Consider the following 12,736-nt stretch of genomic DNA (forward strand, 5'->3'; position numbering starts at 1 on the left):
ACCAATAGGAGAGGGGCTAAATTGTGGCATATTATCACCATGGAATATTATACATACACTAACATACTTATGAAAACTATTAATGACATGGGAAATTGCTATGACATACAGGTAACTAAATATATAGCATACTTCTACTGTATAAAACAAACATTCTATAGAACATAAGTCTGAAAAGAACTTAAAGCCCACAATATTAATGATGGTATTTCTGAGTAATAAGATTATGGGTGGTTTTTATTTTCTTCTCTACAATTTTCTTTTTTCCCAAATTTTCAAAAATTAAAATATTTTATATAATAAAAAGTAGAGGTTGTTAAAATTAAGAATATTAATATTTATTAATTATTATTAACTTTATATAATAATTTTAATATAATTGTATACAGTATTTTCCTATAATACATATTAATTAATAATAATTATTAATAAATACTTAATATTAATTACAATACTGTCCAGAATTTTCAAAGGTGATATGTTCATAGCGGTGACGGTAAAACTGGCATTCCATATTTTGAACAAATATGGAATGTTAAGAACATATGTTTTCTGTGATTAATTATGCAAGATTAAGTAGATTTCTTAATTTGTTTTTGGCTCCTTGATGATAGTGAGGTGAATTAATGACAAGTGGTTGTTCTTACCGAGAGCTAGACACTATACTCTGCAGTTGGAGTTGAGTTGAACTTCAGCACCTGACATCAAACTGCTTAAGCACGTAACATTGTGCAGGAATCAGATCACCAAAAGGTATTTGCTCCCAAGTAATGAGATATATTTTCTTTGGAACCGTTAGAATTATTGCAAATAAACAAATGACTTATAATAGAAACGTGACTCAATTTTTAACAATACAACAAAAACATCTACTTCTTAACTCATCTGCAACTCAGGAAAGACTTTTCTTGGGGTCCAACCTGGAATGCCAGGGAAGAATATCTTTCTTTCTTTTACATGACTGGAAATTTCCTCGGTCAAAATATTTTCTTCTTTGGATAATAAAAATATTACAATTTGTAAACTGTAAGAAAAACATTTAAACTTTTCTAGAGAATGTGTAGGCAAGTGGAAGATTTCCAAAAAAGTGCCAAAGTTCTTACAAAGTAAAATTTGTAAGATTTACACATTTGGCCAAAGGAATTACTTGATTCTGTATTCGCTGAAATTCTGACTGGAAATCTGAGGAACACGCATTAGTGAACAATGTATTCTATAGCTATATCTGATCTGTGGTACATCATACACAGACATGAGTCGTTTACATACATATCTGGGATGTGATACATAGAAAATTCAACAAATAGGGGCGCCTGGGTGGTTCAGTCAGTTAAGCATCCAACTCTTGATTTTGGCTTAGGTCATGATCTCATGGTTTGCGGGACTGAGCCCAGTGCTGGGCTCCACACTGACATCATGGAGCCAGCCTGGGATTCTCTCCTCCCCACCCCCGCTCCCCCCCGCCCCTTTGCACATGCACTTGTGTGCGTCTGTGTGTTCTCTCTCTCAAATTAAATAACCTTTAAGAATAAAACCAATTAAACAAATAACATTAAGTCATCTAGAGAGAAATTCCCTTTACTTTTACCATTAGCTTGAAGAGAAAGTTGGATTTGAGGATACTAGGTCTTTAACCTCCTTTCACTACTAACATCATAAACAAAGAGGAAGCAGGTTTAGAGGCCTGATCAGGGAAGCACATGATCCTAGTATTAAGAATAGAGAGTAACTTATTTTTTCATTGTATTTATTATTATTATTACTATTTAACTTATTATTTTGTTAGTAGCTGTTTATGGCAATGACACTAGTTTCCATACTCTGAAAGTTAGTTTCTGCTTTATTTTTAAGTTTATGAAAGCAAAAATTGTATGTTGATTTTTAAGAAAAGTTGTTAGGTGCATATTAGAAGAGGCCCACAAAAATGGCAAAAATTGAAAAGACAGATCACATATAAAATTTGGGAAACTTTGTATGGATATATTTCCTAAGTCATAACGTAGAGTGGATAATTATCTAATTAAATTATATATACAAAAATTCTAGGACTTCCAAATTATGTATTTGAAGCAGGAATATTCATTTTATCAAAAACCTCTGAAATATTCTTATTCATATTCTTTGTGTGTGTGTTTTACTCACATACCTTTTCATTTCCTGAGGACACACTTAATTGGTTTCCATAAATTTAGGTAATTGATTTTAGCTCAACTTACATGGATAAACATTGTATTTAGAAAAGCAAAAACTCAGGTGCAAAATGTTGTACCACTTAATATTATTCTGTTTTCTCAAGTGGACATACATGCATAATCATCACTGAAGGCATAAAAATACAGGTTCCCCTTGTTCCAGGGTGAGGTCTGGGTATGTGATTCAGGCCAGGCCTGTGAAGGTTTTCTATCAACTGGCTGTAACAACTGGTTCTGGGATAGGCCAAGAAGAACCATCCTTAGCTCTGAATGGAGTTATCAGGAAGGAGCGGTCTACTTTTCCCAGGGTGTTTCTTTGACAGAAATAAGCCTTGAGGTGCTAACTGCAATACTTCTACCCTGAAAAGGGAACATGGTGAAAATGATTCCACCACTGAACAGAACCAAGAGATGGAGAGTCTTATCTGTTCAACAAATATTATTGGGCACCAACTATGATTACTTTAACAGTGGAGACAGAGCTCTGAGGATAAAGTTATGATCAAAACAGGTGAAATCTGTGCCCTGAAGGACCTTGCCTTCCACTCAAAGCAAGCTGGAGAGACAACAATCAAATAAATAAGGACAAGTTCCAGAATGTGTGGTAGTTGTCAGGGCTCTGCCCAAGAACAAAGCAGGGAAGGAAACAGTGTCAGGAGATGAGGGACGCACTTTTAAATATGGCGGTCAGATGGCACCGAGCTGGTATTTGAGCAAAGATCTGAAAGAGATGACAGAGTAAGCCATTTGGATGCCTGGAGAAGGAGCCTTCTGGGCAGAGGGAACAGCAAATGCACAGGCTCTGAAGTGAAAGTGCAACGAGTGAGGAGGAAAATAGAAAATGAGTCAGAGGAGGATTTGGAGGATGGATCATATAAAGCTTTGTTGAGCATTATAAGGATTTAGTACTTATCTGAAGTGAGATGAAAGGGGACAGCCTGAGCATCACTGTGGCCTTAGGGAGGCAAGGGTGGAAACAGGCTGAGCAGTAAGGGGTCACTGCCCTGATTCCTGTGAGGATCTGCAGCTTGTGAAAGCAATATGATGTGGTGGATGCTTGCACATGTCCGATTCTGAATCAGTTGTTGGGGTTGAGAGAAAGAGATGAGTTGAGGCCTATTCCAAGAATTTTGGCCTGAGCAACTCAAACACTGGGATTTAATTCACTGAGGTAGGGAATACTGTAGAAAGGAAATGTTTTAAATGGAGTGGATGGAGCAGTCAAGAATTTAGTTTTAGGAATATTCAGTTTGAGGTCTTACTAGATGATTCTTGAGGACGCTGTTTGAGTGCTAAATCCATCCATACTGAAAGCCAGGATTACCACTTGACTTTTTAGTTATACAAAGCAGAATATTTGCCCTACAAATTCTTTTGTGCAATCTCTGAACATAAAATTCTCAGTCTGTTTCCTTTTAGAAGCCAAGAAATTTCATCACTTACATGCCATCTGCAATTTTTCTTCATCAGTGCCTTTAGACACAAGATGTTCTTAAGAGTTAGCTCTCCTTGGGTTGCAAGTAACCATCTTAGATTACTTAAAGAGGCTAATTACCTTCGAAATGCTTCCAAAAAACACCAAGTATTTGGATATCAAAAATTAAGTGTTTAATGGAAGCTACAGTATTTAACTTGAGAATCCTTGTATTATTTTACATTAATCAAAAATAATCACACAAGATCCGTACTGCTATAAAGTCTTGCATATTGAATTCCATGATTACAAGTATATGAAACTTGCACATTTTAAGCAAGATGGTAAAAGACTACCGTAAGTGTTTTGAATTCACAATGCTCAGTCAAGAGGAAGTATATTTGATTAATAATAGTACTTCAGGCTGGCCTGCTTCTTTAGATGCCATTCCTCCAATTAGCTACCCACTCAATATTTAATGAGTGGTTCCTAGCGCCATGCTGGGTACTGGGGCTGGATGAACAAGACACAGAAGGATTCTTTCCCCATAAAGTTTACAATCCAGAGGGGAAAACAGATAGCAAGAAAGGAATCAAAGATGTTATGCTAGTTCTTTATGCCTGAAGCATGATGATAATGCTCTTCAGAGAGATAATCACAAAAACCTTACCAAAATTCTTAAATAGGATTTGAAGCTAAATCCACGTCAAAGGTTAGGATGGCTATTAAAAGCTCCCAGTAACAGTAATAACACCAGCTTTAAAGGATTCTGTTTTACTTGCATTTTTGTACCTTTAAAGAAAAATTATTAACATAAAATTGAAAAATTAACACATGCTATTTATATCCAAACTTAGAATAATTAAGGATTTCAATTATCTCTAAGCGTTTCCCACCCAATATAGGAAATTTTCCCCTAATAACACTTACAGATCAACACGCACACTCCCATTCAATTGCAGCAATAGGGATGCATCACGTTCAGAGGGATTTCATTCAATTGTTGGGATTTCCGTCAGACTAAAAGCTCTGTGAACAAAGGAGTCCAGTCTATCTTTGATCACCTTACCCACTTCCTAAGCGTGGAGTAAAATCCCAGTAAATACTGGTGTTAAACGGGATGTGGATATCCTAATTATATGGTTGAAAGAGAGGATAGCACGCTGATTAAGACTATGTCTGGATTTGGATGCCTATACTGCTACTTAGTCTGTGGTCTCAGCAAAGTCATACAACCTCTATATGCCACAGCATCCTCATCCTTGAAGAGAAGCTACCATCACCTTCCAACCCATGGTGTTGCTGTGAGAACTGAGAATCAATACATGAAACATACCTAGAACAGTCACAGCAAATTATGCAGTAAGTGTGAGCTTTTAAACTCATAATCACCATCGTTCTTGGTGCAAACTTCTACTTTAGACTGGGTATTTATATTTTACACCTAAATCATACAAGGGTTTTGCTTCTTTTTACAGTTTTATTTCACTCATTGTACATTATCATAATATTCTTATTGATCTGTAAGTCTTTTCCTTGTGCCTTACCAATTTGCTAAGTTCCTCACTGATTCCATGATGTCATACTGGCTTTTACAATCATAATTTTCTAGCAAGTAATCACATCAATTATTAAGTCAGAGGAAAGAGCCAGATAAACTTGTTTGCATATCTTCTTGCAATCAGAATTTTTGATTGATGCTGTGCTTTGAATATATAAATGATGATGTATATTTAAATCTTACTAATTCAGAATTGTTACTGAGAATACCAAACATATTTAGCAAGAAGTTCTAAACACCGAATATTTTTAGTTCAAGTATTTCCAAAACCAAATACTCCTTCATCTAACCCTAGATGTGTAGTATGAGTAAAAGATTGGGTCAGGATTCTCCTAATAATTAGTGAGGGATAATACTGAATTATGACATGTATTGGTTGCCTGTACATGTATGCCACCAAAGATTTATAATGGCTTGCTGCTAAACTTTTGCTCTGCAATCTCATTATACTAAATTGGTAACCAAGTTCTCTTTTATATAGATAATACAAAGATGAACATGTGAACTTCACTGATTAAATTAACACTGGCTAATTAAAATCTAAAGTAGTAGAATTATGTTTTATATGTATTTTAACTTATCCACAATGTTAGCCAATTATATTTAATTTTATATTACTGGTGTAATTTTTACTAAAATTTATTTATTTTTATTTTATTTTAGAGAGAGAGAGAGAGAGACAGTGCAAGCTGGGGACAGGGGCAGAGGGAAAGGCAGAGAGAATCTCAAGCAGGCTCCATGCTTAGGGCAGAGCCCAATGCAGGGCTCGATCCCATGACCCTGGGATCATGACCTGAGTTGATATCAAGAGTTGGACATTCAATTTACTGAGCTACCCAGGCACCCCTATATTATTGGTATACTTAGCAATTTTATTTAATAAGTGTATATTCTCCACAAAAATTTGGATATTATATATGGAGAGAGAAATGCAGTAATGAAACTAGAAATGAAGCAAAATTAATGTCTCATTCCCATATGAAGCCAGTTAAGCAAACATTTTCACTGAGTTAATAAATTTTGAAAACAAGAAAAAAATAGTTTTCTGTAAATAAAAGTAATGGATTATTATGTTAAAAGTACGTAATCTGTCATGCCCACTTTCCTTACCTGTACATTGGAAAAAAGTAATGATACCTACCTCATCTGGTAGTTAGGAAGTTTAAATGTGGGAATGCATGTAAAGCACCTGGGACATAGAATGTTCTTAACTATTATCAGCTATGATGATTACAAGGATAAGGACAATCCAAATGGTTGTATTGCAAGAAGTTATTAATACACTGATTAAAAATATACTTGTGCTATCAGTTTCATTGATATATATGCGGGAGACTATGGAATTGCAAATCACTGATTTTCCTGTGGTCTAATTTAAAGCCAAGTTATGTATAGTTTGTAAATGATGCTTGTGAATTTACCTGTGAATATTTAGCTAACAAAGACTCAGCGTTGAATGCAACACTGACATCTCTGATTATATTTTTTAAAATATCGGTATATTCACGTGGACCAACAACTTCTGGTGGTAACTTTTTAATGCACATTGCCATCTTTTGAATAAGGTGGGAAAGAAAAAAAAAAGGAAGAATATCACTCTCGACTCTTCGGTGTGAACTTTAACTTATTCATGTTTAACAGAAATCATCAAGCTTTAGGGAACTAAAAAAAACATGAAAATAAACTAAGTTTACTTACTTTATTAGTTTTTAATGTTTATTTATTTTTGAGAGAGAGACAGGGACAGAGACAGAGAGCGAGCAGGGGAGGAGCAGAGAGAAAGAGAGAGACACAGAATCTGAAGCAGGCTCCAGGCTCTGAGCAGTCAGCACAGAGCCTGACACTGGGCCCGACCCCATGAACCATGAGATCATGACCTGAACTGAAGTCAGATACTTAACCGACTGAGCCACCCAGGTGCCCCTAAGTTTACTTATTTTAAAAGAAAAGTACATAGACTTGAGTAAACATCTCACATTAAGATTTTTTCAAAAGGTACACATTTATTTTCATTTGGGTTTCTATCTGAAGATTCAGGGATATCACAAAGTCAAAGACAAGGGTGACTTGCAGTTTACAAGCATTTGGAACTGGGTTTGTAATATTCATTGTGCTTAGGGACTTGGGTTGTCCATTTTAAATGATAAAGAAGGCTATCATAAACAACTTCCCTACCATTCAAAAAATCGGAATATACGTACGAGTTTTCTTTGTGGTTGCATTCACCGTGGCGCTAAAGGGACCAGCACCAGCACTGTTGTACGCCCGGACAGCTGTGTAATATGCCACATTACTCTTCAAGCCACGGAGTCTGGCTGACGTCTCGTTTCCCGCCACTTTCACTTTGCTCGACGATTCCTCTTCTCCATTATTCCAGTACCGCACCTGGTAGACAGAAAAACAGAAAAGATGCAAAAGGCTGACACAAACAATACCACCTTTTATATTAGGTGGTTTTCATTAAGATCGGCACTGTAACGTATTTATGTTCAACTATTCGAACATAGACTCATTAAGGCCCTACTATGCGCTAGGTGTTCCATTAGGTTATCAAGTGAGACAAAAAGGGACTCCAGGAGAAGACAGAGAATAAACAAGTACACAAAGAAGCCAGATAAAGTCAAAGAGAGTAAGTGCTAAATACTACTAGACTATAGCTTATAAAGGGGAAATGAGGGTGAAATGAAGAAATTTGAAAGAGCAAGCTGCTCTCACTTCTCAGGCCCTAACCAGCCAGGACTGAGCTCAACTCCAGAATGCTGACAGCCCTCATGAACCTCCACTGGATGGTGGAGGTTCCCTCTGTGAAGAAAGTGAACTGTCAGAGAAAGCACCATCCAAAAGCCAGCTGGCCACTGGATTGTACTACAGTGATGGCCAGCTGTCAACAATCCCACCTGTGCATGCAGAGCTGTGGAGGAGAAAAGGAAAGCCACTGACATAGTTATGAATCGTGCAAAATGATGAGATGTTAAAGATAAATGCATATGTAGTATAAAGTATAAAGTAAGTTAAGGGGGATATTTAATTAAAAAAACAAATAAGGGTAGGAAAAATATGATAAAAATACATGTTCCCTATCTCTAAAGTATTACTATGCTTTGTAGGAAAGAATAATACTTTTCCCAGAAATATTACATGAGAACAATTATTTCCCTACATGTATGTATGTACGTATATACATATTCATGCATATACATACACATGTATATGTGTGTGTTTATATTTTTATATTTCTATTATTCACATTATATTTATATATAGGACCCCTTAAACTCATGTAAAATGCTGTGTCCATCCATATATAGGTGTATGTGGATTTCTTTTGGACATGAGTTAATTTTTATAAAAACCTCAAAAGAAGAATATAAGCCCAAATGATCAGGACTAACTTGAATATGTAGTTTCTACACCTTTAAAGCACTGAATTAACACTGAAAATTGATGATGACATGTTAGCAAAAAAAAAAAAAAAAATCCACATATCTTAACAGACCCCGTTTACCATCATAAATGAAAACTCCACGGATTTTATTCATTAATTAAAGATAACATGCAAAATAACTGTCTTTTATAAAGCCACAGCCAAGTAAATTGCTAATGGATACCAAAAACCGGCATACATTCTGAACTCAACAATTATAAATACTAGGTAGTGGTAGGTTCAGACAACTCCCAAATGGCAAGACACCATTCCCTCCCCTTGAAAGCATTATCTACTTATTAAAGAAGAATGACACATAACCAGTAATTTAAAAAAAATGTTACAGACAGATTGACTTGTGGCCTTTGCTATAGTATACATTGGGGGGTGGGAAATCACAAAATTATGAGTTATTAAAATATCAACAGATGGGACGGCAGAGGCATTCAGGAGTTAAGTAACTCAATCAGGGCAATCTGGCCTCTTCTTATGGGCCACTCTTTTTCTGATATGTCAAATCACTTCAATATAAGTTGTCTACAGAAGTGTTCCTTACATGACTAATTCAAAGAAGAAATGAAAATAATTTTCAACTGACATAAAGAATATCGTTAATAAATTTATAGAAAGCACTTAAAAGTCCTTGATAGCACTATCCTTCTGAAGTACTCCGTGTACCAGAACGAGAGATTTATTTTTAGATCTAAGTTTCTGACACATATTAGAAATATATAGACAGTGGAGAAAATTTGTGCCAAATTGGAATATATTAGTTAGAATTGATTATGTAATCTTCTTACATAGCTTTACTTAAAAAATTGAATACATGTGTATTAACTCAAACATAAAGAAACAAGGCAGTACATTAATATTCCCAATTTTCTGTGAGTAGTTAATCAATTGTGTTCTATAAACTTTTGGTCAAGAATATTTGTAAGGGTTGATAATTACATTTTTAAAAAATATTTATTTATTTTCGAGAAAGAGAGAGAGAGGGAGGGAGAGAGAGAGAATGAGTGGAGGAGGGGCAAAGAGAGAGGGGGAGAGAGGATCTGAAGTGGGCTCTGTGCTGATAGCAGTGAGCCCGATGCAGGGCTGGAACTCACCAACCATAAGCTGAAGTCGGTCTCTCAACCAACTGAGCCACCCAGGTGCCCCGATAGTCTTTTTTCAAAGGAGGGAAAGGGAAAAAATAACGTAAGAAAAATAAAGGAGGGAAAATCATCTTTTATTAAAGACTAAGACCATGTCTTTCCTTCCAGCTGTGTTCTGGGTAAAAGTCCTACACCTGAGAAAACAAAATATCACTCTGTGCTAATTCAGATTTTATAGACACAACCACAATGCAGGGAAGAAGAAAGGAAAAATATCTACATTGCAGGAAAATCTCTGCAAATATAACTGTTTTGAGTGTGTCTACTATACTTCAATTAAAAAAAGATGATATAGAATAAATATATGTGTATATATAAATATATATGCATACATAAATATATGTTATATTTGGTGTAAAAGAGTTAATGTAACAAAGACAGAACATGAAAGTTGCATCTACTAAAGATGATCAGAGAAAAATATTAGAAAACACATGAAGAACCCGCTAACAAGAAAGAAACTTAGGAGATTCAACTAGTGGGAGACTAGCTACAAGATAGTGATCTGAAGTGGATCTTAAAATAAGTATATTTAAAATGTCCAGATTTATTAAAGAAGGAACTGAATCTATATTTGCCAAGAATAGAAGATTAAAAACAAAGAAACCCAAATTGGGTGTATTTGAAAAATACCAGAAAAATACAGTATTAAAAAGTAAAATCAGTGACAGAATTAAACTGAAGACTACATGATGGAAAAGAGATTTAATAAACCCTGAACATGGAGGAAAAAATAAAAAATAATGAAAACAAAGTTAAGAGATATCGAAGTCAAATGTGAAGTTCCAACCCGAGTTCCAGGAAGGATTAAGGAAAAGGCAACAATCAAAAGAGAAAATAAAATGTCCGAGAAATAAAATGTCCAGAACTGAAGACACACAGAAATTTTCACAAAGTAAACTCTGAGTTTAGTGTGTGGGAGGGAAATAAAAGGTAAATCTACTGCAAAGGACAGCGTGATAAGAATAGCTGGCTCTCAACATTTTCCTATCACGATAGACCTGAGTTATAGTTCACCCTCTTGAACAGCTGTGTGTCACTGTGCCTTGGTTTGCTAGTGCAGAGTGTGCACCTGTGAAGAGAAACCACTGCATTTCTGGGCATGGAGGACAGCAGGAGAGGCAGATGCCAAGCTGGGGACACACATCTGAAGCAGTGTCTGTCTTGGTCATTACCAGAGCTCTACCACTCACAGCAAAGCCTGCACATACTAAGCATTCAGTATTGCTGGATGATTTGAACCAATGCCATCTCCATCTTTCCCACTACAGAGATTCACTGGGACATACTAAGAAATACATATTCGGTCTCTGCCAAGGTTTCCTGGCATACAGATCGCTCCAAACCCTTGGAATCTCCAAAGAGATGTGTCAGTATGTATGCTAATGAGCTATCTGTGGCTGCAGGATACCTTAAGAAAGGGGCTGGTTGCCAGGGGGACCAACCATATAATTTGAGGGTGGGAACTTGCAGCCCCACCTACTGACAAGAGGCTAGAGGTTGAGTTACTCAGGTTGACTAAATATCACCGATTTAATCATCTATGCCTAGGTAGTGAAGCCTTCATGAGAAGCCCTCCCGGAAGGGTTCAGAAAGCCTTGGTGACCACACCAAGGTACTGGGACGGTAGAGCTCCTGGAGAGGGCATGGAAGTTCTGTGCCTCTTCCCACACACCACGTCTTATGAATCTCTTCCATTTGGTTGTCGTATCCTTTATGATAAACGGATAATAGTAAATAAAGCGCTTTCCTGAGTTTTGTGAATCGTACCAGCAAGATCTCAAACCCAAGGAGGAGGTTGTGGAACCCCTGATTTTCAGCCAATCAGACGTACTAGACGCATCTGAAGTGTATGTGTGGGGGAGGCAGGTAGTCTTAGGGACTTAGCCCTTAATTTGTGGGATCTGAAGCTAACTCCAGGTTTATGGTGTCAGAACTGAACTGAATTTTAGGACACCCAACAGACATCAGAGAATTGATCAGTGTAGAGAAAACCCCTCACATATTTGGCGTAAGAAGTGTTTGGCGGATACAGCAGAGACGAAGAGATGGTTTTTTCCTTTCATCCACCAAGCTAAGTACTCAATCCTAATATTCTGTGCATCTATGAGACACTGGAATTCTAACTGCTTGAGGAGATAAAATAATTATTTTTCTTCAGAACCATAAAACCATATCACAAGCCAAAATATTTTTATCTGTATAAGTAAACAGAAACAAACCTGAGGAATGTCAGGATTTAAAATGCTACCTCTGTTTCTGCAAGTAATTTGGTCCTTCCAAAAACTGATGTCCCTGCTGTGAGGAGTCCTTAATATCATTCCACAAAGGATTTCACTTAATTAAAACTTAACACAAGATGCAATTTATAAAAATAATCTATTGAAAAAATGGCACTTTTTCAGCCATTAAAATACAGGTATTAAGTCAGAAATACTATTTTAATAGACTAAAATAATTTTGTGTATGCATAAAGATTTTCAGAGTGACAAATATTTCAATTTAGCTGTTAGACACCAAACATACTTAAATAAACACAAAGCAGCAAAAATGCAGTCAACAGTGTTTTAGAACACAAATCCAGATCTGTCTTCTACTCTTCTTTAATTGGTTCTCAGACCTCAGGATGACCTGTGTGCTATTCGACCCCTGGCCCTGCCTTCTCACTGGATTTGGCCAATGGAAGGCAGATGAGAATATGGGAGGAGAGAGGCCAAGATATTTATTCCGCTGGATCCCTCAACGCTGAGACCCAGTTTTCTAGGGATCACCTTTGTCTAATAAAGAACACAAACTTCCAGTTATAAAATAAAAGTCATGGGGACCTAATGTAAAGCAATGGTAATGGCGAAGGTAGATCTTAAAAGTCCTCATCGCATGCATACAAGATTTGTAAGTATGTGTGGTGATGGATGTTAGTTAACCAGACTTACTGCGGTGACCATCTCACAATATATACAAATATCAACTCATTATGTCGTGTATCTGAAA

General features: G+C 36.3%; 1 protein-coding gene across 1 annotated transcript in view; it reads right to left on the reverse strand.

Annotated features, from left to right (window-relative positions):
* The window catches only part of CNTN3 (contactin 3), a 249,938-nt gene that overhangs the window by 12,939 nt on the left and 224,263 nt on the right, over window positions 1-12,736 (reverse strand). The window contains exon 19 of the mRNA XM_049640891.1: window positions 7,369-7,552. Within this exon, the coding sequence (XP_049496848.1) occupies window positions 7,369-7,552 (184 nt within the window). The remainder of the gene's footprint in view (window positions 1-7,368; window positions 7,553-12,736) is intronic.

The sequence above is a fragment of the Panthera uncia genome, chromosome A2 (genome assembly GCF_023721935.1).
Source record: "Panthera uncia isolate 11264 chromosome A2, Puncia_PCG_1.0, whole genome shotgun sequence".
Lineage (NCBI taxonomy): Eukaryota > Metazoa > Chordata > Mammalia > Carnivora > Felidae > Panthera > Panthera uncia.